This window comes from Chanodichthys erythropterus, chromosome 7 (assembly GCF_024489055.1).
Source record: "Chanodichthys erythropterus isolate Z2021 chromosome 7, ASM2448905v1, whole genome shotgun sequence".
Lineage (NCBI taxonomy): Eukaryota > Metazoa > Chordata > Actinopteri > Cypriniformes > Xenocyprididae > Chanodichthys > Chanodichthys erythropterus.
Window position 1 is genome coordinate 35,743,955 of NC_090227.1, and position 27,986 is coordinate 35,771,940.

General features: G+C 40.7%; 1 protein-coding gene across 1 annotated transcript in view; it reads left to right on the forward strand.

The window, feature by feature from the left end:
* The window catches only part of necab2 (N-terminal EF-hand calcium binding protein 2), a 140,736-nt gene that overhangs the window by 54,433 nt on the left and 58,317 nt on the right, over nucleotides 1-27,986 (forward strand). Inside the window, exons 3-5 of the mRNA XM_067389316.1 lie at nucleotides 17,543-17,651; nucleotides 23,469-23,494; nucleotides 23,790-23,887. Of these exons, the coding sequence (XP_067245417.1) occupies nucleotides 17,543-17,651; nucleotides 23,469-23,494; nucleotides 23,790-23,887 (233 nt within the window). The remainder of the gene's footprint in view (nucleotides 1-17,542; nucleotides 17,652-23,468; nucleotides 23,495-23,789; nucleotides 23,888-27,986) is intronic.

The following is a 27,986-nucleotide window of genomic DNA, read 5'->3' on the forward strand; positions in this document are numbered from 1 at the left end:
TAAAGGAGCAATTCTGGCTCCATCCTTCAGATGCGATCCTCCAATGAGACGTTGCTACGGAGATTAGACACGCCTCGTCTATTGTCTATTGATCACATCGCGTGATATCTGCAGAAAATTCTCCTGTTTTATTAACAACTTTATAAAGTTTCTTAATATTTTCCTGATACTGAATTTCAATGTTTCATTCACACAGAATTACAGAGAATTATAACTTCTGCATTTAGAGCTCAAACACGACACACTTCTTGCACACATATTACTAGACTGACCTAATTAAAACAATGATTATAAGAGAAAGACGATGCATACAGGACTACAAACATATAAAGCATTGACTCCAACATATTAGTAATCACATCATAGCAAATGTTATTCTGGATATAGTTAATACTTTAAGTAATCGACAATTGTCCCTTTTGAGATTCAAGATTGAGTTCTTCAGCATAGTTTAACTTTGACCGGAGTCATGGGTGACGGGGTCACGATGGACGGCCACACAAGGGAGGTATTGATAGGACAGATTTGTCTTTAAATCCGTTGATGGGTGTTTTCCTGTTCCGTCCGATAATACAAGAGGGTTTTGTGAGAGAATCAATAGATTTAATGTGATCAGATCCACGTGATGGGTTCTGATTAGTTTATTGCTGATGAGCAAAGAAGTCCTTTAGACAGAGTCCTTTGTTAAAAGAAGTCACGTCATCACTCCTGTAAAAGCTAGGTTTTTCCTGTCAGGAAATGGATCTTTTGGACCAAATGAAGCTTTGTTCAATCATGCCTCTGGCTGATAAAGCCATTTGGTAACGTCTGTCGAACGAGTCCCTACACGCCTCTCTATTAATGTGCTTGGACACAGAGCTTTGTGAACAGCCAGCCTCTTTTGCAATGACCTTTTGTGTCTTGCCCTCCTTGTGCAATGGTCGTCTTTTGTAGCCTACAGAACTAGACCGAGAGACCATTTAAAGGCCTTTGCAGGTGTTTTGAGTTAATTAGCTGATTAGAGTGTGGCACCAGGTGTCTTCAATATTGAACCTTTTCACAATATTCTAATTTTCTGAGATACTGAATTTGGGATTTTCCTTAGTTGTCAGTTATAATCATCAAAACTAAAAGAAATAAACATTTCAAATATATCAGTCTGTGTGTAATGAATGAATATAATATACAAGTTTCACTTTTTGAATGGAATTAGTGAAATAAATAAACTTTAAATGATGATATTCTAATTATATGACCAGCCCCTGTATATCTGGATCAACTAACCGTTGGATTGTCACAAGTATGTAAAGTTTGCGGTGCCATTGTTGCAGTAAACTTGCACAACGTTATGAATAATTTATTAGATACATGGTCTGTTATCATAGGGACATCGACTTTACATTTCCACGCCCCTAAACATGAACAAAACAAACTGTGATTGGTTGGTTTACATGTCAGTTAGACATCCTCTTGGGCATTCCTTGGCCAATGAAAGCTGCAATGAAGACCAGACCTTCTGCCATCAGTCTGCGCGAGACTGCTTGAGACCCAGAGTCATTTATCAACAAAAAAGTGTATTACTTTCCCTATGTCTGTTTCTCTTGAGAGGGTTGTTGGGTTGGTACAGAGCTACAGTACTTCTGATTGCATTGCTTTTGAGATTTGCAGATTTGTAGCCCTCGCTTCTCTGTGCTAATGCACTTTTCTGGTGGCTGGGTCACACTAATAGGATTTCCATGTGAAATGCCCACTCAGGCAGCTGAGGTTAATGACTCATTTGAATGAATTGTGATTGAATCAGATTTGTTAGATGAAGCATTAATTGATTCTGTCAGTGGTGCCAGGGATTATTATTCAATCAGATTCTGGATCAGTTCTCATACGGCCATCCCTTATCTTCTCCACAGAGACAGAGCGCGGTGGGCTATTACATGTGGCGTATTAGCTGGTATCTTCATCATGAGGAGTTTAAACATTGCTCCTTAATTGTTAGCATGTCGTTTGATTGATGAAGATTTTGTTTTGAGTAATCGTGTAACATCTACAGAGTGTTTGCACAACAAATCTTGTTATTTTACTGCCAAATTTTACGTTCTGCTCATGTGAGTTTGCTTGTTTTCGTTGTTTCAGAGCTAAAACCAGTAAGATGCCACCCAAGAGCTTGTGCGTGTTGTACAGTCTCAGCAACACCTATTTCTAATTTGGCTCACTGTGCACAATTACACTGTTAGCAAAACATGTCTGTGCTGAAGACATATGGAAGTAGGAGGATGAGTTGTGTAAATGTTTAGTATGTGCTGATGGAAACTCTCATGCCGCCATCACACTGTTGGGACATATGGCTGAATCAAAACCCGATGGACTGCAAAGGTACTCGCTATCCACCGCAGACAGACAGGCAATCTGAAGGCAGATAGATTAAATGATGCTTTGACAGACAGGCTTACAGTGAGACAGGCAGGTAGGGCTAGTTTTTTCCATGTTGATCGATTGTCACAGAGCAAGAGAAGCTGACAGGCCTGTGAAAGGCTCTTTTACTGTTCATCCATCATTACTCCCAGAGTGGTGTCTTTGGGACAGGCCAGAGGGAGTGCGCGACTTTCATTTTAGTTTAGCTTTTGAGTTTATTACTGTTTTGGCAATGGAGCGGGGGGCTGGGCAGTGCAGGTTTATACGGTCTTCCTTTAGACTTCTGCTTCCCAAAAATTTCCAGCATCATTACGCTATGAGAAAAAGGGTCACAGAATATACTCTTTGATGTTTCTGTTGCAGAAAGGACATGTTTTTTTTTTCCCACACAGACGTTGTTTATAACCATGAGCAGATATTGCAAAAAATTACCTCAAATTGTTGACATTTTTAAGGCAGATAAACGTACAACGCAATGACGAAATCGGAAGCGCAGAGAAACAAAACACCGGTCACGATTTAGAAGTCTAAAACAATCATTTTGAAAAGAGAAATGTCTGAGGATTTCGATATAAGAGATATAACTCGATCATGTAGGTCGTTTGTCACTTCCCTGAAATACGATCCATAGGAGCCTTTGCTAAAGTTGCGCCCCTTCTGACAACAGGACACTTTCATTTTAATGCATTGTTCCCTTTTATCTGCGTTATATTTCAGGTTTCGCGTAGCTCAATTGGCAGAGCATTGCAATAACAATATGCAATCATGTGATCATGTGATTGTGGGTTCGATCCCAGGGAATGCATGTGCTCATAAAGTGTAAATGCACTATAAATCACTAAGGGTAGATTTAGGGAAGGGGGTGGGTGTAGTCGTTAATAAATAAATTATTTTTGCTAAATGGAAAGAGGAGAAATGGTGTAAAAAGTCCACATACTGCATTTAAAGGTGCCCTAGATTCAAAAATTAAATTTACCTCGGCATAGTTAAATAACAAGAGTTCAGTACATGGAAAAGACATACAGTGAGTCTCAAACTCCATTGTTTCCTCCTTCTTATATAAATCTCATTTGTTTAAAAGACCTCCGAAGAACAGGCGAATCTCAACATAACACCAACTGTTACGTAACAGTCGGGGTGTACGCCCCCAATATTTGCATATGCCAGCCCATGTTCCCAACATTATTAAAAGGCATTAGACAAGGGCAGAACATCTGGATCTGTGTAGAGCTGAATCAACAGACTAGGTAAGCAAGCAAGGACAATAGCAAAAAAATGGCAGATGGAGCAATAATAACTGACATGATCCATGATAACATGATATTTTTAGTCATATTTGTAAATTGTCTTTCTAAATGTTTCGTTAGCATGTTGCTAATGTACTGTTAAATGTGGTTAAAGTTACCATCGTTTCTTACTGTATTCACGGAGACAAGAGAGCCGTCGCTATTTTCATTTTTAAACACTTGCTGTCTGTATAATTCATAAACAACTTCATTCTTTATAAATCTCTCCAACAGTGTAGCATTAGCTGTTAGCCACGGAGCACCATTCAAACTCATTCAGAATCAATGTAAACATCCAAATAAACACTGTACTTACGCGATTAGACATGCTGCATGACGAACACTTTGTAAAGATCCATTTTGAGGGTTATATTAGCTGTGTGAACTTTTTTTTATGTTGTTTAAGGCAAGCGCGAGCTCCGTGGGCGTGGAGCACCAGATTTAAAGGGCCACACACCCTGAATCGGCGCATTTCTAATGATGCCCCAAAATAGGCAGTTAAAAAAATGAATTAAAAAAAATCAATGGGGTATTTTGAGCTGAAACTTCATAGACACATTCAGGGGACACCTTAGACTTATATTACATCTATTAAAATAAAGTTCTAGGGCACCTTTAAATGAACATGCATTTTGATTGGTAACGACGTCAATACGTCATTTCATGGCGACAGACGTAACACGACACTGTCATTATTTTTACGGCCGCTAGAGGGCACATGACTTCAAAACGTAAATATAGGTCATAATAAGGTGCTTCTTTTTTGGAGGACAGTCTCTGTCCGGCAGAAGTTAGTTATTTGAAATTATAGTTTTAAATATGGATATTTTTCTTACAAAAACGATTCACCTCGCTACGAAAGGCCTTTATTAACCCCCTTCACCCCCCCTACCACCCCCTCCCCCCCCCCCCCCCCCGTCTTGAAAAAGATAGTCATATACACCTAAGATGGCTTGAGGATGAGTAACTACCCCTTTAAAACTATGTGAAATAAGCTTGTTGTTATTATTGTCAGTCATTGTAAAAAAATGTCTAAAAGCATAAACATAATGCGTCAATGTTTTACATGCCTTTAATGTAAGGATGCACAATATATATATTTCTGTAAGATGACAGTTGATATGATGGACGATATTTATTTTACATTTAATTGTTCATGCTCATTTCCATTCTCTATTTGCATTTAGATTTCCTTTACTGTCATTTAAAGTTAATTTTAGAACACTTAAAATTTAATAACACTGCTAAATGTAGGTTAATGAACAGCCATTTTAATACTGTACATAGTAATATTGTGATGCCTAAATTCATTTCTAGCTTTTAAAATATTTTTTATTTGTTTAGACAAAACAGAATAAAATAATATAGAATTTTGGTGACATTATTACCTTTTATTGTATTGGCCATAATTTTAATATTGATGCATTCCTACTTTAAAAAATAAACTGTAAACATCATATGTAATTGGAATGTGAATTTACATACAAAACAACAAAACAAACAAATGCAAGAGCCTCCTGATTACAGAAGTCAACCACATGCCACTGGTGTGGATCGAAAGTTGAATGTAGGAGAAGGGAAGAGAAAAACAAAATGAAAGAGAAAAAATAAGGGCAAGCGCATGTACGATTAAGACATCTCAGATCCCAAAGGTCTGCTCCTGTTCTTTTGGTTACCATGGCAACATGTACCCCAGTTCTCCCCTAAATGCGCTGTGAGTTGTGAGAGATGGGAAGAGACGTGTTTGTAAGGAGGTGCTAAGATGTGCTGGGGCCATTGGTTGTGAAAAGTGCTAATTGCCTCCCTTTTTTAGGAAGTAGCGAGGTTTGTGACAGTGTCCAGTCCCTTGAGGTTCTTGTCTTCCTATACACATTAACTAAAACTTCACCTCTTGGCCCATTTCCACCTCCCAAACCCCCTTACCCAGCTATCAAGGCAGAGGAACATATCCTGTTTGATGTCCTCATCACCAAATTAAACTTCCCACTCTTAAGGACAATTTATGTTGTCTATAAAGATAAACCTTTTCTGTCCAGCAGCATTGCAGTAGCGCGAAGCCTTTTCCATCTACATTGTCAATTCAACTGGACTTGTTTATGCCAAAGTCTGCATCACTGGAGAATACAGTGGTGACAGAGAAAAGATGAAACGAGAGAACATTATGTCGGGATATTACATGAAGTATAATCCATCCCTCTACTCTCAGTCAGAGGCAGCTAAAGGCAACAATGTTCTCTTAAAGACATGTGTCACAGTGGTCAATAATCGTCCATCAACTGACTAGTTGAATTTTGAGGTTGACTAGCTTGTCTATATTTTTTTATGTATTATTCAGACATTTTCTGTTACTGTTTATAAACACAACATTCAAACGTCGACCCTCCTCGTGGGTGGAACATACATAATTATATAAAAATAAATATGTATCATCATTAAAACATAATTACAGTGCCTAGTAATAATCTGTAGTTACCGATAGCAGTCAATAAGGCAATAAAAAACATTAGCGAATAGTTTTGAGTCAAGACAGGAGAACTTTGTGGAGCTTTCTGAGCTTCAGACACAGACGATAAAGTCCCCTCTCACAATTTGCCATTATTGGCTGGAGTGACACACCAACAGGCCAAAGGCTGCGTCCCATCTCATGAGTACAGCAATTCAAGCAGAAAATAAGAAAATATACTTTATTTTCATAGTATAATTACTACACTCAATTCTGTATAGTGCACCTTTAAAGTCCCCCTGTGGTGAAAATCCAGCTTTTAATGTTGTTTATATGTCTATGTGGTGTTTTTAATATGCTTTAAGACAAACCATGTGTAAATTCATAAGTCGACACCATTGCTGAGTATTTCCTCCTTAAAACTGCAGTGAATCAAAAACACGGTTTGAAATCACAGTTGTTTCTGACATCACAAACTGCCTTTTAACCAATCATGTCAGCGTCTGATGGTCAACGAGTGGATCTCTGAACTGGTGTGAGTGAGTGGAAGTGGGGCTAATTTGCATATTCATAGATATGTATACTAAATGAGGCAAGGGTGTAGGGTGTAGAGTTCATTCAAGCTATTTTAAAGCATACATTTTTTTCAAGGAAAAAATGTTTAAATATGTAATTTTGGTGATCAAAGATGAGTTTTAAGGGATAAAATTATTGACTACAGGGGGACTTTGAATAAAACTTAGATTTTTTTGTCTATGTTTTTTTTTGTTTATATTTTTACTGGATGATATAAATTACTGTTCCAATTTATACTAAACTGGTATAAATTGGAACGTCTCGGTTACAAAGGTAACCCTCGTTCCCTGAAGGAGGGAACGGAGACGTACGTCGGACAGACCGACGAATAGGAATCTCGCTAGAGAGGCCAATCTACTTCGAGTGTAACTAAACGAGCCAATGCACATTGGCATGCAATCATATGCATCAGCTGCTCGCCTCGCAGCGCGGGTATATAATGAGCAGCAGGTGCGTTGCATCTTCAGGTTTTCGCTGAGGAGCCGAACCGGATAGGCGGCAGCATCAGCGGGGTACAGCGACTGTGGCGACGGGACGTACGTCTCCGTTCCCTCCTTCAGGGAACGAGGGTTACCTTTGTAACCGAGACGTTCCCATTCAGTCGGTCACGTTCGACGTACGTCGGACAGACCGACGAATAGGAATCCCTACCAAAGCGCCACAGGAGCTGCCCCCTTCCAGCGCTCTGTTGCAAGCCACCTGAACCCCCTTGCCTGAGGATGGTGGGACAGGGCTAACACAGAGAGAGTCGATCACTGCTGTTCCCCAAAACCCATTCAGTGAGACTATTGGATAACGCTGGGAAAGCGTACTCTTCGCTGGGAAAGGAACGCTGCGGAAGCCACATCCTTCCCCGAAGGAGTTATGTGGAGAAGTACATATGGACTAACCCTGTAGGGCTGTGCTACATATGGAAGAGCTGGGGTGACTCTAACCCGATGAAGGGTAGGTTCTCCCAGAGGGAAAGACACGGGCTTCGTTTAGGAGCAACCGTGGAACCAACCATATGGGATCCCCGTAGGGTCACACATATGGAACCAAGCCTAAACCCGGTTCTCAAGGATACAACGGAGTATAGGCCTGGCGCCAGACGCTCCGCCACGTCGGCTGCCGAAGGGATATCGGAGGACTCGACAGGGTCTGCCTTGTAGGGACTCTCTGGAGAAAAGAAGCGCATGTAGCGCAGCAAGCCGACACTAAGCCGGGGCCTCTCCGTGCCTCTGACCTGTGGCGAGAACATGGGAGGAGACCGGCTCGACACGAAGGCTATAGTATCTAGCGAACGTGTTAGGTGTCACCCAGCCCGCAGCTCTACAAATGTCTGTCAGCGAGGCGCCACGAGCCAGCGCCCAGGAGGATGCGACACCTCTCATGGAGTGAGCATGCAACCTGAGCGGGCAGGGCACACCCTGAGCTTGGTAAGCCAGGGCGATGGCATCCACTATCCAGTGGGCCATCCTCTGCTTGGAGACAGCCTTTCCCTTCTGCTGGCCTCCATAACAGACAAGAGCTGGTCTGAGGTCCTGAGGCTTTAGGTTCTGTCTATGTACAGTCGCAAAGCGCAGACTGGACAGAGTAAAGCCAGGGCTGGGTCTGCCTCCTCCGAGGGCAGCGCTTGCAGGCTCACCACCTGGTCCCTGAAGGGAGTGGTAGGAACCTTGGGCACATAGCCAGGCCGGGGTCTTAGTACCACGTGGCTATCACCCGGCCCGAACTCCAGGCACGATTCGTCGACCGAAAATGACTGCAGGTCCCCTACCCTCTTGATGGAGGCCAATGCCACCAGCAGCAAAGTCTTCATAGACAGAATCTTTAAGTCTGCTGACAGCAAAGGCTCAAAGGGAGCAATCTGAAGTGCTCTCAGCACCAGAGTGAGGTCCCAAGAGGGTATGGAGAGGGGACGAGAAGGATTTAACCGTCTCGCCCCCTAAGGAACCTGATGACCAGGTCGTGCTGACCAACAGATTTGCCATCTAAGTGGTCGTGGTAAGCGGATATAGCAGCAGTATGGACTTTTGAGGGTGGAGGGGGACAGCCTACGCTCCAACCCTACTGCAAGAAGGAAAGCACGACTCTGATCGAGCATCTTCGGGGGTCTTCCCGGCGAGAAGAGCACCACTCGACGAACAGGTTCCACTTTGGAGGCGTAAGCACGTCTCGTAGACAGTGCACTTGCCGAAGTGATGGTGTTAAGTACCTCAGGGGGTAAGTCACCTAGAACCTCCGCATCCCGTCCAAGGGACCAGACATGGAGTTTCCAGAGGTCTGGACGCGGGTGCCAAAGAGTGCCCCGTCTCTGAGAAAGAAGGTCTTTCCTCAGAGGGATGGGCCAGGGAGGGGCTGTCGCGAGGAGTGAGAGTTCTGGGAACCAGGTCCGGTTGGGCCAGTAAGGCGCAACTAACAAGACCTGCTCCTCGTCCTCCCTGACTTTGCACAGGGTCTGTGCAAGTAGGCTCACTGGGGGAAACGCATATTTGCGCAGGCCCCGGGGCCAGCTGTGAGCCAGTGCATCTGTCCCGAGTGTTCCCTCGGTCAGAGAGTAAAACAACTGGCAGTGGGAGGTTTCTGGTGAGGCAAACAGGTCTACCTGAGCCTTTCCGAATTCTCTCCAGATCAGCTGAACCACCTGGGGGTGGAGTCGCCACTCTCCTGGCAGCGCAGCTCGTGATAGCTCGTCGGCCACACGGTTGAGCACACCGGAGACATGAATGGCGCAAAGCGACCTCAGATGCTTCCGACTCCACAGGAGGAGATGGCGGGCGAGTTGTGACATGCGACGGGAGCGTAGACCACCTTGACGGTTGATGTGCGCAACGGTCGCAGTGTTGTCCATACGGACCAGTACATGCTTGCCCTGAAGCAGGCCTTTGAGGCGGCTCAGAGCAAGGCATACTGCCAGCAACTCGAGGCAATTGATGTGCCAATGCAGATGGGGTCCCGTCCAAACCCCTGAGACTGCATGCCCGTATTACGTGGCACCCCAGCCGGTGGCAGAAGCATCTGTGAACACCACAGCATGCCGGGACACCTGTTCTAGGGGCACTCCTGCCCGAAGAAACAAGGGGTCCGACCACGGACTGAAGGTTCGGCGGCACTCCTGAGTGATTGGCACCCGGAATGTGCCGCGCTGCCACGCCCATCTCGGGACTCGGCCGTGAAGCCAGTGCTGAAGCGGTCTCATATGAAGCAGACCGAGCGGTGTTACAGCCGCAGCAGCCGCCATATGCCCCAGGAGCCTCTGAAAGAACTTCAGTGGGACCGCTGTCCTGCCATTGAATGTATTCAGGCAGTTCAACACTGACCGAGCACGTTCCTCTGTGAGGCGTGCTATCTGCTCGACCGAATCCAACTCCATACCGAGAAAAGAGATCCTCTGCACCGGGGCGAGTTTGCTCTTTTCCCAGTTGACCTGAAGCCCCAACTGGCTGAGGTGTCTGAGCACCAAATCCCTGTGTTTGCACAACTGATCCCGGGACTGTGCTAGGCCAGTCGTCGAGATAGTTGAGAATGCGAACACCCCGTTCTCTCATGGGAACAAGGGCTCCCTCCACGACTTTCGTGAAGACGCGGGGAGACAGGGCCAGCCCGAAGGGTAGGACTCTGTACTGATATGCTCGACCTTCGAACGCGAATCTCAGGAATGGCCTGTGTCGCGGAAGAATTGAAACATGGAAGTACGCGTCCTTCAGGTCAATCGCTGCAAACCAATCTCGGGGACGGATGCACTCGAAAATGCGTTTCTGCGTGAGCATTTTGAATGGTAGCTTGTGGAGGCTCCGATTCAAAACTCGCAGGTCCAAGATCGGTCGTAACCCGCCGCTTTTCCTGGGTACAATGAAGTAGGGGCTGTAGAACCCCGACCTCAAATCGGCTGGAGGGACCGGCTCTATCGCGTCCTTCGCCAGTAGGACTGCGATCTCCGCACGCAGGACAGGGGCATCGGCATCTTTCACTGTAGTGAAGAGGACGTCCCTGAACTTGGGGGGGGGGGGGGGGGGACCCGGGCGAACTGAATCGCAAAGCCGACCCTGATGGTCCGAAGGAGCCAGCGAGACGGACTGGGGAGCGCTAACCCGGCTCGCAGAGACCGTACAAGCAGGACCAAAGGGACCACCGGTGTACCCGCAGCAGGGCAGCGAGGTGGAACACAGGGACGCGGCTCGGGGGGCTCTCTTTGTGAGGCGGCCCGAAGCGGCGTCACAGTGTGCTAGGCAACACTTACCTGGCTCCACGGATGGACAGAGGGAGCAGTCGAGGCTTTGGCTGCCCGCTGCTTGCTGCTGTCCGCTGGCGACAGAAGAGGGGGATGAGAGTGGTGAGGTTTTTCTCCTCCCACTGCTCTCCAAACCCTCTTCAGACCTGGAAATGGAGGAACTGCTCTTTAAAATTTGGGTACCGCTGCCTCTTGGGTCAGTGGCGGAACAGAAACAAACCCAATAAAGGATTTACCACCTGGCCCTCCTCCAGGGGTGGAAGAGCAGCCCCACCCATCTCTGGGTCGCCCGTCTCAGGGGTGATTCTCACCAACCAGTTAAACAGCTGCAGAGACAGGAGGCGTCATCTCCCCGCAATGGATACAGCAGAGCCTGCTGGGCCGGAGTTTCTTGCAGGGGACGACACCCTTGGCGACGAGCAGACTGAGGGGCGGCCCAAGAGGAACTCAATGGTTTGTCACGGGAAGCTCCCCTATCCGCTACTAACTGAGGAGAACCGCTGGGCTCAGTCCTCGACAGTGTCACCGAAAGGCCACCTCGTAAGATGGGAGCATTGAGAAAGCATTTAGCTTGACAACCTCTCACACCTCACAAGGTAAGCCAGGGGGCACTTCTGGACCACGGAGGTGGACATCGTCTGGCTGAGGGCCTGCGCCGTGACTTTGATCACGGTTAGTCAACAAGCGCAGCTCAACCCCAGCACAGAACTACCCTCATGCAAAAAGAGTGCCTTGGCCTCACATGCAGGGTGGGTGTGGTCTGTGTACAGCCACCCCATCCAAGAGGGTAGTGAGAGAGGAAAAACTTATGCAGATTCTGGCACCTTTGGCATTCCATATTTATGGCACCAATATACCCCCATACTGCCAAGTTTTCCATGCACATCTGGAAGACCCAGGAAAGCATGGCTGTAAACTCTGAATCTGAGTCAGCATAAGCACACACCATTACAGTGGGCAGCGTCACCCTCATTTCCAGAGCATAACAGCACTCTCTCCGATGCTGCAATCGACGTCTGTCCCTCAGCTGGAGCTCTGAATGAAATGCTAGGTTCCCCTATGAAAAGGACCAGCAATCCAATCCAGAAACTGCACAGCTTGCAATGCGCTAGAGAGGGAGGGGCCCTAGGGGGTTGGTTCCCCGAAGGAACCCCTCAACCTCATGTCACCCAAGCCATATCAGCAAAGTAGACCTCTTCTGGTGCACCAGAGAGGGCGCTACAATGGAGATTACGCAAGGGAACCGCGCATCTAGAGCGCCGAGCGAGCGCTGGGTTGCCGTACCAACCCGCGCTGCAGCCCGGCAGCTCGACGGCACACGACACGCAGAGGAGCGAGAGGTTTGCTCTCGCTGATCTCCGCGGTCTCCCAGAGTGTCGGGCAGAGCCGCGGCTGTGCTTTTACACACAAGCGGCAGCTGGCCAACAACAGAGGGGACTCCCGGAGAAAGAAGAGTCACGACCGGCGTGTCGACGTGATCATGTTCTCATATGAAAACATGAACACCCACGAACATCATTTCAGCACGCGCCCAGACATGCGAAACGGTGATCGTGGCCGTCAGTGAGGACAGGAACGATCGCATCCAGAAACACAAGTAGGATGTCGTTTTTAAAAAGACGCGAATCTACTTGTGTAAGCTCTTTCAGGGACTTTACTCTTTTAGAAGTGCTGAAGCACGCAGGGGAACGGCCACCGCAACACAGACAGGGATTGTGTGCAGCCTGTCATATGCCTTCTCTCTCTTTGAAGGCGCTCACTCTTACCAGCCGTAAAAACGGCTTTTCAGCGCTCAAAAGCGCACCGTACCGGCCGTGAGAACAGCCTTCTGACGCTGTCAAACAGCTATTTGCTCAAAAACGGCAAACGAAACAGAAAAAGAGAGGACGTCGACCCCGCTGCTGTGCTGTTCGCCCGCACTCGGAAAAAAAGAGAAGTTCAACCAAAAGCTTGACTCGTCTTCTAGCAGACACTCGCTTGCAGAGAACAGGAACAACACCGTTCGGCTCCAAAGCGAAAAGCTGAAGATGCAACGCACCTGCTGCTCATTATATACCCGCGCTGCGAGGCGAGCAGCTGATGCATATGATTGCATGCCAATGTGCATTGGCTCGTTTAGTTACACTCGAAGTAGATTGGCCTCTCTAGCGAGATTCCTATTCGTCGGTCTGTCCGACGTACGTCGAACGTGACCGACTGAATGGGAACAACTAATTTTTGCTGAGGTCCACCTAAAGATATACTTAAGCATATCTGATTGTGCTAAAGTGGAACTATTGGAAGTATACTGTAGGTACATTTTAAATATCTTGCATTTAAAGACTAAAGATCATAATTCCTTATTAATATTGATATTAAAACACATTGATAGAAAAGTAGTACTCCAAATAAAGTATAATTATAATTTTTATAAACGGTTAGTTCCTGTCCTTGATTCTGATTGTTCAATAGCTGTGTTTTATTCACGATAAAACATGGCTATGACCACTTCACCCAACGGTTCTGTATATCACTACACAACACCCTTAGCAACCACTCTTAGCAACGTAAACTATATGTTCTCAATTGATATTATTCATTGAAGCTTACTGTATTATGTAGAAGAGATCGGATGAGATCGATTGAACGGGTTTATTACCTGCATTCAGATTAAGCATTTTCCTTCAGGTCAGTCCTATGTTCATAATAAAAAATCTGTTTAAATGTTCACTGCAATATCTTATCCTTTTAACAGTTAAGGGGTTTTCCCGTGACTGACAGCGCTAGTCAAAGCATTTGTCTGTTGCATCTTGTTCCGTGTTCACAACAATTCAGTCTTTTCAATATAAAAGTCTTCACTACTGACAGACAAACTCATAAAGACAGACTTTGCTACCATCTAATGGCGTAATAATGTAACTTCTGTTCCTGTTCATGGTCAGGAAATATTTTGTCCGGCGGAAGGAAGGCTTTTAGTGATTTTACTTCATGAAAGTTGCATTGATACATATTTTTTGGCTTTACTTTTTTACACAAAAATGTTAAGGAGTTTCAACATTGATAATAAGTGTTTCTTGAGCACCAAATCCCCATATTAGAATTAATTTAATTATTTCTGAAGGATCATGTGAAGCTGAAGACTGGTGAGGCTTTGCCATCACAAGAATAAATTATAATTAAATTAAATTTTTTACAGTATTTTTGATCAAATAATTGCAGCCTCGGTGAGTATAAGAGACTTCTTTCAAAGGCATTTAAAAATATTACTCATTAGAAACTTTTAAATGGTATGAGTATATGTACAGTATTAATTTCTAGTACTTGGAAGGTAGTAAAAGAGTATTGTTAAAGTTTCAAATAAGCTTAGGTTTAAGGCTTTGGTTCTGAGTAAATGAAAAGCTGCTGTTGTCATGACACTCTTAGTGTCTCAAATGAGACTTCACACTTTTAAACTGAACTCCCACTGAAAGGTCATTCACATTATCTGTAAAGATAAACCATTTCTGTCCATCAAGCAGCATTACAGTAGCCCACCTGCAGTTTAGATTAGGGCAGCAATTTCGTGGTAATTGCACAGAAGAACTTTTCGCTCTCTTAAATAGCTCTGCAAGAAGATAACAGTCGTTCTTTCCAACCAGCATCATGCAAACAATGATCATCGACATGAAATGCTGGTTGTATAAGATTAATTTGTCAACCCAACCCAGTGCAGAGAGGTTTATTGACTCATTAAGATATATTACAGGCGTAATGTTACTGTTATGCATCAGCTGTCATCAGAGCAGAAATGAACGTGGAAACTGGGGAAGTAATGTCTGTTTCCTGAGCTAGCACTTCTTCCAGAGGAAAAGAGAAGAAAAGTGGGTCACTGCCTAATTAAGGGCTGGGTTCCCCGTGCTCCTCAGCCTTGCATAAAGATGGGGAAAGACAGAAACACACTCCATGTAAGAGCTGTGGTTCACAGAAAGATCTGCTTTTGATTTTTCTTCCCTTCCACCTTCACTTTCTAACTGTGAGGCATGTGATGGTGACAGAAAGAATGAGAACAATATGGAGGTAGACAAAAGAAAAACAGAAAGGTATGTTTTTTTCTATAAAGAGCAGAATGGCTAAAGGTCATGTGCATGGCTGTGTGTTGTAGGTGTTCATTGAACTGCATTGACAAGCCAGGAGTGGTTATTTCCAGTAAAAGCTTTTGGATTTTGAAACTACAATCCAATAGTTTCTTTGGAAATACTAGCTGGTTGCTTTTACTTTCATATTGTATTTTGGCTTCAGTTTGTCCAATAAGCGCAGGTCTAACTTCAAGGACAAGTACAGGTTGATGAATATTTCATTTCACCCAGCATTGACTGCATCTGAGATGCCTATTTGTAACACCCCTCTTTTCTCACCAACCTTTTCTCGACCCTTCCCCACAGAGGAAGCCATTACAATATATTCTTCTAGTAGCCTTCTGTCTCTCTTCACTGGTGATGCTTTAAAAAATGTCCATACACATTTATACAGTTACAGTTTTTCAGAAAAACTGAAAAATGGTATCATGGTTTCCACAAAAATATTAAGCACCAGAACCACAAGTGATGCTGTCAGCATTGATAATAAGAAGAAATGTTTCTTGAGCAGCAAATCAGCAGATTAGAATGATACATACGATGAAAACTGGAGTAATGATGCTGAAAATTCAGCTTTGCCATCAAAGGAATTAATTACTTATTAAAAATGTATTCAAATAGAAAAGTTATTATAAATTGAAATAATATTTCATAATATTACAGTTTTAACTGTATTTTTTATCAAATAAATGCTATGTTGAACATAAGAGATTTCTTTCAAAAACATAAAAAAAAAAAAAATCTTACTGACCTCCAGTGTTGCCAAGTCTGTGGTTTTCCTGCAGAATTGGGCTACTTTAATACTGTTGCGGCGTATTGTTTTTCATGTCCGCGGGTTGAAGCAACCCCAAATAACATGATATTTAGCCCCTGGAATGCGAATTTTACCAGTGGATCCCTGCCAAAAACACGGATTTTACCCCCCGGAACGTGATTGGGGTAGTTTTGGGCTATAGTTTAGAGAAGCAGTGGGGCAAATTTTGTTGTGATAACCTGGCAACCCTGCTGACCCCAAACTTTTGAATTGTAGTGTGTATATATACAGTATATGTCTGTATTAGAAATTTAATAACCAAATGACCCTACAATAAGTTAAATTATATTTACTTAAAAAAATTATAATTACTTATAATTTCATCTGCAAAGAGTGACAAATAGCTATACAGAAGAGATTATGTAGAAAACCCTTAGATGGAGATGGTTTGGGCATGTATTATGTGGTCTAACTGTGGTCTCTGGATTCATTAATATTAGAACAAGGGTTGAGAAAAAATTAATGTGCGAACACAGTTAAATCCAGCAATTTTCTGTGAGAACATTTTCTGTGCATAATATTTTGTTCATGTGCAGGTATTAGTAAACGAGACACATATGAGTGTATGGAACTCAAATATAGGCATTAAAAACATTAAAGGTGCCCTAGACTTAAAAATTCAATTTACCTCGGCATAGTTGAATAACAGTACATGGAAATGACATACAGTGAGTCTCAAACACCATTGTTTCCTCCTTCTTATATAAATCTCATTTGTTTAAAAGACCTCAGAAAAATAGGCAAATCTCAACATAACAACGACTGTTACGTATCAGTCGGGATCATTAATATGTACGACCCCAATATTTGCATATGCTAGCTCATGTTCAAGGCATTACACAAGGGCAGGCAGTATTAACGTCTGGATCTGTGCACAGCTGAATCATCAGACTAGGTAAGCAAGCAAGAACAATAGCGAAAAATGGCAGATGGAGCAATAATAACTGACATGATCCATGATAACATGATATTTTTAGTGATATTTGTGAATTGTCTTTCTAAATGTTTCGTTAGCATGTTGCTAATGTACTGTTAAATGTGGTTAAAGTTACCGTCGTTTCTTACTGTATTCACAGAGACAAGACTATCATTATTTTCATTTTTTAAACACTTGCAGTCTGTATAATTCATAAACACAACTTCATTCTTTATAAATCTCTCCAACAGTGTGTAATGTTAGCTTTAGCCACAGAGCACTATCAAACTCATTCAGAATCAAATGTAAACATCCAAATAAATACTATACTTACACGATTAGACATGTTGCATGATGAACACTTTGTAAAGATCCATTTTGAGGGTTATATTAGCTGTGTGAACTTTGTTTATGCTATTTAAGGCAAGAGCGAGCTCCGGGGGCGGGGAGCACGAGAATTTAAAGGGGCCGCAGCCTGAATCGCCGTATATTTAATGATGCCCCAAAATAGGCAGTTAAAAAAATGAATTTAAAAAATCTATTGGGTATTTTGAGCTGATTACATCTGATTACAGCTGATTGGTATTTTGAGCTATTACATCTTTTGAAAACACGTTCTACGGCACCTTTAAAAATTATACTGATTGTACTTGTGATTCTGTGACCGACAGAAGCCTGTTCTACCTGTTAAGATGTAGTTACAGAAATATACACAGTATATATATACAATACATAGTTGATACACAGTTCTATCTGATGTATCAAAAATGAATGAGGCGTGCAGCTAAAATCTCCTCTCTTTCCCCCTGCAGATGATGGAAAGCTCTCCCTTGATGAGTTCCAGGCTTTCTTCTCTGATGGGACTCTGAATGAAGAGGAGCTGGAAAAACTGTTTCACACCATTGACTCTGATAACACCAGGTGATTCTACAGACACACACAACTCTCAATACACAGCCAGTGAAGATGTCTCAGTCACAATAGAAGACAATAGAGGGGCAATAAGAATAGAAAACAATATGACATTGGTTAACTTGTCAGGGAATGATCCAGAATGACAAAAAAATGAATGAATCTTTCTTTGTCAATTCATTTTTTGTGTGTACACCCCTTTCAAGTTGTAAGTTGTTATTTGTTCCAGTACACACATTAAAGATATATTTAGCATTGTCTTAATAGTATACAAGATTAAGTATTATCCATTTGTCCACATGAGAATTTAGTAAGTAGTGGTGCATAGATGAGGTGACATTCACCTAGAGTACAAGCTTTACCTCATGCAAGCTGCCTTGCAAAACACTGTAATTGTTTCATCAGTTTTTGCCCTGTGGACTTTCAGAAAATGAATTCTAACCTTCACACTCTCAGTAGTTTATTTAACTAGTCTGCTTTTGTCTCTTTTGTCTTGCAAACATTAAGGCTAATTTCAATGGCTAGCTTTTTATGTATCTTAAAGTAATCAATAAATATTTTCACAAATTTAGTAAAATTACAGCTTGTCTGGAAATTACACAAAAATAAAATATATTTAATAAATATAAAAAATAAATATAATAACATATTAAATAAACAATATTTATTTTAATAAGTAAATATAATACATTTATTATATTGTATGATTAATAGTGCTGTCAAAATTAACACATTAACGCATGTGATGAATTTTTTCCATTTAATGCACTAAATATATTTAATGCAGCATCTGTTTTTTCCTGTCATCCTTTAGCTTGTGTTACATTATATGATCACCTTATCATTCATTCGGGTGTTTTTAAACCATTCAGGTGAAATAAGACACAAAAAAAAGAAGAAAAAAAAGAAGAACTCAGATCTGTACTGCGGCGCTGGCCGTAATCAGATCTCTTTTGCGCTTGAACAGACAAAAACACACAAAATTATGCTAAAATCCCAACTTTGTTGAGTATCCTCATAAGCACAGTCTTAAATGAGTCTTAAATGACCAAGACAAGATTTGTGAAGACATTGCATGTGTGTCATGTCTGAGTCAGATCTTAAAGTGACAGCAGCCTAATAAACCTGCTGCTGTGATGTCTGCCATTATTAATCATTGTTAATCAAAGAACAAAATACAAAGAGAAAATCACTCTCTGATCTTCACTGAATAATTTTTGTAGCTTTGATAAGGATTAATCTATATTTAATTTATAATTTCTGCAGTGAAGACTGTGAAGTGTTTGATAACCTTATTCAGTTTCTGTAGGCCTATATTTCCTACCTGTTAGATCAAATATTTAAAATATACTGTTTTTATGTTTTTTTCTACATTCATTTGGAGATTAAATGTGAAATTATTACAATATAAAAATGTATTAAAAACTTTAATGTTAGGTACGATTAATCGCGATTCATTTCAGAGTTTGCGATTAATTACTTATTTTTTAATCGATTGACAGCACTAATGATTAATGAATATATTTAAAAATATATTCATTATATAGGTACAGAATTTTTTTTTTATAATTATTTCGGCATAATAGAATGTTTAGTGTTTCTATAATTATTTGTTAATGGTTATAATTTTATGATGGATTTCACATTTTAAGATTAAAAGTCTGGTTCTATGTAATAAAATTCACTCGCTGGGACATAAAATTATCCATAGTCAAAGAAACTGCTGTACTCTCTTTGGAGATTGTGGGGTGGATATATTCTATGTGCCGTGACCGTCAATCCTGGGATCCCAATTTAACCTCTTATTATAGTTAATGGTTACTCAGGAACCAGGCAGAAAAATAAGGCAGATTTCATTTTGATGGACATAATGAAAGTTAATGGACAGCAAGAAAAGGGGAAAACAAAAAGACAGTGAATGATGAGGGAAAATAAAGGGATGAGGTGAACAGTAAAGGAACTAGACCAGCTTATATATTTGCTTCTATGGGCACATACACATCGCTTTACTGTCTCCCTCTGTCTATCTCTCTAAAAGTTTTGTGTTTGGAAAGTGTCTTCCTGTCATTGTGACTACATCTGTCTCATCTATAGTGATCTGCTGCCAGATCTCTCTCTCTTTCTGTTCTCTATGTCACACTCACACACACCCTATTTCTCAGTGTTTGTGTGTATAGGTGTGTGAGCTGGTCTCTGGAGGCAGAGCAGCTCTAGTGTGTGTATGTGTGTGTGTGTGTGTGTGTGTGTGTGTGTGTGTGTGTGTGTGTGTGTGTGTGTGTGTGTGTGTGTGTGTGTGTGTGTGTGTGTTGTCTTTAATCACATTTCAGAATGAATTATGTAAAAAAGGAGGAGAAGTCTGCAGCTGCTAGGATGTGTTCGCTGCTCTGTAGGTCCAACACAGCCTTCTCTCTAAATAATGAACCACCAGAGCCCATAAGGACTGGTGCAGAGAAAGGGATGGAGACAAGAGGGCTAGATGATAAGATGAGGAGAAGGCTAGATGATGAGATGGGGGGAGGGCTGGGAAAGATACTGAAGCTCAAATGGAGGAAGAAATTTGAGAGCTTAATGCATGTCACCTTGTTTTTGTGCTTGTTTCTAATTTACACTCATGTTGTAGATTTGAATCCTTCATCTTTTGTCTTCCATTTATCTGAATATCATGCTCATATAATTATAATTTTTACAGCTTTCTAAACTGGTTGAGACCATGATGAGCGACATTTTGTGTGGAGTCGTGGTTAGCCCCGCTCATTATGAAATCTCATTGGTCAAAAATTTCACTCATAATTGTATATTAAAATCAATGCTAATGTCTGTTTGCAAATCATTTTACTTCCATAATTTTAAACATTTCTGTGTGAAGCATCATATTCAACAAGAAAAAAATTAAGAATTTTATTGAGTTAGAATCATTTGGATTGTGAAAATTGGGCATTACATACCAGAATAGAGCCAGACTGAATGCAAGTTTGATTTAAAAAAGTTGAATAACTATTGGTTAACATGATATAGGCTCATAGCACTTGCAGCCTAAGTGACAAGAAAGTCATTTGAGCATAAGGACCAGTTATTATATTATAATTAAATATTACAAAGACTTTTTTAATAACATGCACAGATGAATCATTCACAATGAGAACTGGAAAATGCATTAAGAATGTAAATAGGCTCAATTTCATGTTGACTTCATCCACGAATCAACATACTGGACAGAAAATAATAACACTAATGAAGATGATCACTATGTAACTTATCTAAAACAGTGCTAATGGGTATTAAGTAGACAGGCATCTAACAGAGAATGAGACTCACAGTATTATTCCCATCTCTTCTGTCCTCTGTTGAGTTGGACATACTCTTGCCACGTTCACACAGCAGCAGGATATGGTTGTCAGTCTTATATGTGAGTTCTTAAAGGTGTAGTTCACCCAAAAATGAAAATGAAAATTTGACCCCCAGCGCATTCAAGATGTAGGTGACTTTGTTTCTTCAGTAGAACACAAATGATGATTTTTAACTCCAGCCGTTGCCGCCTGTCAGTCAAATAATGGGAGTGAATGGGAACTCGAACAATAAGAGTCGAAAAAACGTGCATAGAAAAATCCAAATTAAACCCTGCGGCTCGTGACGACACATTGATGTCCTAAGACACGAACCGATCGGTTTTTGCGAGAAACCGAACAGTATTTATATAATTTTTTACCTCTAATACACCACAATGTCCAACAGAGTTCAGCACTCGCTTAGTGAGGTCTGATCGTGCTCTGACAACGGCAGTGATGTCTAGCACTTATTGAAGCGAGACATCACTGCCGTTGTCAGAGCGCGATCAGACCTCACTAAGCGAGTGCTGAAATCTGTTGGACATTGTGGTGTATTAGAGGTAAAAAATGATATAAATACAGCAGAAGTGATGTCTAGCACTCATTGAAGTATAAGCGCGAGACATCACTGCCGTTGTCAGAGCGCGATCAGACCTCACTAAGCGAGTGCTGAACGCAGTTGGACATTGTGGTGTATTAGAGGTAAAAAACTATATAAATACTGTTCGTTTTCACGCACAAACCGATCGGTTCGTGTCTTAGGACATCAATGTGTCGTCACGAGCCGCATGGTTTAATTTGGATTTGTCTATGCACGTTTTTTCGACTCTTATTGTTCGAGTTCCCATTCACTCCCATTATTTGACTGACAGATGGCAACAGTTGGAGTTAAAAATCATCATTTGTGTTCTACTGAAGAAACAGTCATCTTGGATGCGCTGGGGGTAAGCAGATAAAAATCAAATTTTCATTTTTGGGTGAACTATCCCTTTAATACGGTTACGTTCACACACAGTACAGTTATTTATGGGAGTGACAACAGAATTCTATATACACACACAGACAACATTTTCTGGATTTACAATCGCACGTTGTTACAACCAATTGTCTGTCGCGACATACAGTGCGAGAGAGCCGCTCTGCACCTCACAAACATGTGTCTACCGTGTGTTGCGAGTTTTTGTGTGTGGTTTCGGTAACTTACAGCGAGATATGAGCTTGAACAATGCATCATTTGAAGGTTTTAGATCCAGTCGCTGTCCTCCACCGGAGCTTCTCCCATCAGGTTTGTGTACGCACTAACGGCGCGATTCAAATGCTCCACTCTCCACAGATATAAAAGCTGCTGTCATTTAATGAATATCTGACGGATGAACTCGCGGCTCGATTAGACTCCTGCCGTTTCAAAATTGATAAGACTTTTAAGTTATGGACGTCGCCATGTTTGATATTACTTTGGTCACTGTCGCTATGGTTACTGGTAAGCGAATAAATGCTTGGCTTTCGTTTCATGTTCATACAGACAGTATTCGAGATGCTAATGTAAGCTGCTGTGTGATATGGACATTTGACTCACACCAGTAAGTAAATGCGGTTGTCAATCCCCAAAACTGACAGTGTGAACAGAGCCTATTTGACAGACGAGGTGTTGAGAGCTCAGTAGGAGAGAGGATTGTCAGCCATGTTCACTCTCAGTGCCCACCTACACCTGTAAATGTCATACTGTATATCTTTTTTTAGGCTTCCTTTTACTGATGCCATCTCCATTTTAACAAGTGATGGAAAGTATAAAGAATTGAGAGATGAAAAGTGCAAGAGCATCCTAAGAGATAGGATAAATCCTGGAAAGGGCAACGGGAACCAGGAAACGAATGGCTTTCTGTAGCTTGTTTCTCTCATTCTAATATTTTCTCCTTTTCCTTGCTTTGTTTTGTTTCTAATAGTTGCCAGTATGAGTACTACTTTTTGTAGCATTGTATATCACAATTTTTTATAGGAATAAAAAAATCCAGTCAATTAAATACTTGAAATGTTAGATACTTTACCTCATATGATTGTTTTTTCTTTTTATTTTAGAACTTGATAGATGCAGACTGTGGCAATAGTCCAAAATACATAACTTCATTTTGTATAACACTTGAGTTAGACACACAAAAAAAAAAAAATACTTAAAACATTAAAATTAATATCAAACAGATAGTTCTGGCTAAAATCTGATTGGTTGAGAAACATCAAAACTAAAATATGCATCTGTCCATTCATGAGTTATTAATAATGGCTGATTAATAATAATCTTTAGTAATAAACTTTGAGGTCTGCTGAGGAAGACCTGAAAGTTTTTTTGTATTGTATTGAGGATCCATGTTTCTTTATGCCCACTATTCTAGGACTTAATGATGCAATGTGTGATTTGTGCTGGATTTTTCCCCTGTTTCTTATCCCTTTCCTCTCCTACCTCTTCTGTCTTTCTGTATGCTACCCATTTCCTGTGATGTGTTAGTAATGTCGACACCAAGGAACTATGTGGTGAGTATCAGAAAAGAAACTGTCTGTTTGTGTTAGAGTGACAAAGAATTGAATTTTCTTTGCAAACAAGTATTTTTTTTACTTGGAATACAGTTGTGTAGTATTCTGATTAACAATATATGGACCAAGCAATATTTATCTAGTCATTCAAACCAAGTGTCAGTAACAACATCAGTCAATGGATTGTGCACAACATTTTGTTTTGAGGCATTTTTGCTTCCACATTTTTATTCTTCAGTGTTGTTTGTGAAAAAACACATAATTCAGTCCTGTCTCATCTCTCTCTGTTCATCAGACTACTTTGCCAACCACATGGGAGACTATGAAGGTGTACTGGCCTCCCTAGAGACACTCAACCTGGCGATTCTCAAAGCCATGGACTTCACTAAGAAGGTTAGTAGTGACTAAAGTGTATCTCTGCTTCAGTGTATTTCTCCTTCTATGTTTTTGTCAATACAAGGTCCAATAATATACATTCAGATTTTTGATAACATGCACATTTTTATTAAAGCATTGCTGGTTTAGCTCTGCTCCTAAATCATAGCTTGGATCAGATGCGTCTTTGGGGGTCTATAAAGAGAACACCATCTCTTATATGCATACTTCAGTAAATCCTTCCTCAGATGAGGACTAGATATTGAGAGAGGAGTGTGAGCATGTTAATGCAGTCTCTCCTACTCGTCTAAATATAACCTCTCGTTTCAAAGCTTGGCTTGCATATTCTGTTTGTGGTTTTCTTCTCATTAGCAAGCTGGTGCTCAGTTAGACAGCGCTGCAGATTACTGAGCTGTGGCCATCACAAATTTGTGCCTCTCTCTTTCTCTTTCCGTTTCTAACCGAGTGTGTAATCTGATTTATAGAGGAGATTAAAACCCAGTCCCTCTCTGGTTCTTTTTCCTTCAGCTCATCTTGTATCAATCTTTGAGGGTATTCCTCCCTCCTCCTTGTATTTCACACTTCCCACCGGCACTCTTGAGAATGTAATTGATGTTACTAAGGTCCTTGTTAATCCTGCACGTTAGAGTTCTTAAATACCTTGCTGAGTGATAGCTGTAGAATATCTGTCCCAATACAAACAGAGTTTACCTTTTAAAAATGTATGGATCATTTGGAGTACAGTTATTAGTGTTTGATTTGTCTGTGTGCACGTAAGCTTCATAGCTTCTGGGATCCAAGATACTCTTATAGACAAACACTTGTGTTTTAATGCAGCTGGCTGATTGCAAACAAACCTTTATTGATTTCGCAAAGCGAATTATTACACCCTGTGATTCTTCACTACCCCCTACATTTGCATTTCTGTTCCCAATAGGTGGTTTCTTACCAAAGCCACTTACAATTATAAGCTGAATGCATAATTTTCTCTTTGAAGTCTTCTTTCTCTTGCAAATGCAGCAATGTTCTGTTTGTGATTTTGCTCCTTCAGATATGAGATTCCAACCTGAGTATAATGTAATGTTCATATACATTTTTGGACTGCGTAGATGTATGTATATGGGTTATCAAATGGGTCCAGAAACCCCCAGAGGGCTGCAAAGGGAGTCCTATTAGAGATGGGAAAATAACAAAGAAAAAAATTACTAAACATATTTTTACCCCTTTCAAAGTTAATGTGTTTGAGATGTTATTTAGTCTATTTAATGCAATACCGAATTTGATATTTTTACTGTTTTATTCTTCTTTCTAAAAACTGGTTAGAGATTATGAGATTAATCTATTATTCTATTGACAGCCTTAGGTTTTAACATTAAGAAATAAAAACAGTATTTTATTTTATTATTTTAATAATTTATAATTATTTATTTTTAGCTTTATATATCTTATATTACTCTAACAGTGAGTAGTTAAATGATACACATAATTGTGACGATCATGTCCTTTTTAATTGTCACCATGTCCATGTCTAGTTTCTGTTTGTTTTTTATCATGGTTACTAATTAGTTTTGTAGCTGTTCCTTGTTTTGTTGATTATTCTTTGTGTATGGGGTCTAGTTTCAACTAAAAACAGCAAACCTTTAATGTGTTTTTGGCCATTCATTTACAAGACAGTGCCGTTTTGGGGGCCTGATGATACCTGAAAATGATACCGTCTCCATGTAAACTACAAAAATGTGAATTTGTGAAAACGGTGAAGTCAAGTCACCTTTATTTATATAGCGCTTTTTACAATGCAGAATGTATCAAAGCAACATTCAAAGTATTTATTTCAGTTCCATCCAGTTGAGGATCGTATTCATCACGCCGGTATGGACGGTGAAGTCAGGCGTGTGTGTATTATGTGTTCAGTCTATAGGCGGGTAGAGTTTCTTTACAAAGTGACATCGCCGACTACTGGCCTGGCAGCATAACACAGCGATTTTAGTTGTTTTCGCCGATCCATGTGAACGGGGATTGTTTTGATAGCATAGTCGCAGTACGTGAAAAACACAAAGGAAAAACTTTTACGTATTAAGTACATCGTTGTGTAAACATACACTCTAAAAAATAAAACATTGGTTCAACAAAAAAAAATATGCTAAGATTTTCCACTAGAATTTTTAACTTAAGCCAATTGGGAGAATTACATTAATTCAAAGCAATATTTTGAGTTGATCTAACATAATGTTTTAAGTAAGGTGAAGACGTTTATTTGCCACAATAAAAACAAATTTTTAAGTAACACAAACTTAATAATTGTCAGCATGAATGCAACTATTTAAGTTGATCCAACATAATGTTTTTAGTAAGGTGAAGACGCTTTTTGGACACAAAACGCATTTCTAAGTAACATGAACTTACCAAGCAGCACCGCTTGTCACCATGATGGTACATTTCCAAAAACCCACATTAACAGAAACTCTTCTAAATTAGCATAAGAAAACACTAATTACTGATAAATCTCCCTTACCATTAATCTTGTGCAAAAAACATTATATAACACTTAATTTTAGCATTTACTCTCCCTTTCAAATGCCATGGGCAAAGTATTATGGGAAATATAAATCCCAGCCCAGTTTCACTTAATTTAAGTTTGTCTAAATTAAAAGAAGTGTTCATACAACTCAAAACAATGAAACACGTTTACACGTAACAGAACTTAAAATTAAATACATTTTTGATGAACTGAAAATGTTAAACTATGACAAGTCATGATAGTATATTGCATCAATAGGCATAATTTGTGTATCATCCAAGCTCAATAAAATAACAATTACAAGTAAAAAGTCTAACAGCATTTCAAAACTTGATTTTTTATTTCACAACAATATATATATTTAAGTAATGACTAAAGGTCCCCTGAATACTCAATATAAACCTTCGGTTATATTATTTTTTGTTCTGTGTCATTAATGGTAAACGTGTAGTGTTTCAAATTCTTGGTGTTCATTAAAGTCTCTGTATTTTCCTTTCATCCTGCAATCTTCATCACTCACCTTCTTTGGGTTTTAATTTCTTTTGGACAATAATAACATAATACAAATTATATATTATTTTATTTAATCTGTATTTTTGACTTTAGTACAACAACAGTATAAATTATTTATATTCTTTGATTTTAGAAACATGTTGTCTTTAATAATATCACACTTAAAGGTGCAGTAGGCAATCTGGAAAATGTTAACGTTAACCTGCTAGCATTGAAAGCATATGATCCCACCCTCTCTGTAAATCAGCATCCAAAGCCACGCCTCCTCCAAAACACATGAACGTGCGCACACACACACACACAGCTGCTCAAGAGACAGCGTTAAACTACCTCATGTCTCAAAGAGCACATAACATTGCAATAATAATGAACGTAAACAACAGGAGCTTGTTCCTGACTGCTGCAGATTAATTTCTGTGTTGATACTGTTGACATGGAAATGCATAATTCAGAGTCTGACTGAACAGCTCTGGTTCAAACATGACCATCTAGTTATGGCATGAGCACAGCATAAGCTCAATGTTTTGATTCGGTAGGAACTGTAAAAGGTGGCTAATGTTTGTTTGTGGTGCTCCGTGACTGACATCTGTCTGTAATCTGTATGAACTGCATAGCAAGAAACTCGCTGATGATGTATGATGTCTGCGTGAACAGGGTGTACGAGGGTATGTAAAAACATACGCTGAGAGGCAGGTAGGACATCATATTATTTCATTCGGACCGAATATAGAGAAAATAACATTTTATGGTCATACTGTAGCAAGAAGCACAAGTTATAAACTAATAAATGTAATTATTAATAAAGTGACAGAGTAGAAAGACTCAAACAAAAACAACAAAGCAGCTCTTCATAAGGTCTGTAAATGCTTTTCTTGTTGCACTGGATGTGTAGATGTGTTTGTGTATGAATGTGTGTATTTGAGTGGATGAAATGGAGACAGACTAAGTGAGACAGACACTGTCATCTACGCAGTAGTGGTAATGTGATATATACCAGATGCTGTGCAGAGTGTTAGTGTAACAGCAACTGTCATCTAATGTACGGGTTAGTAGCAAAACCACAGACTGCCTCTCCTGCAATGAAGA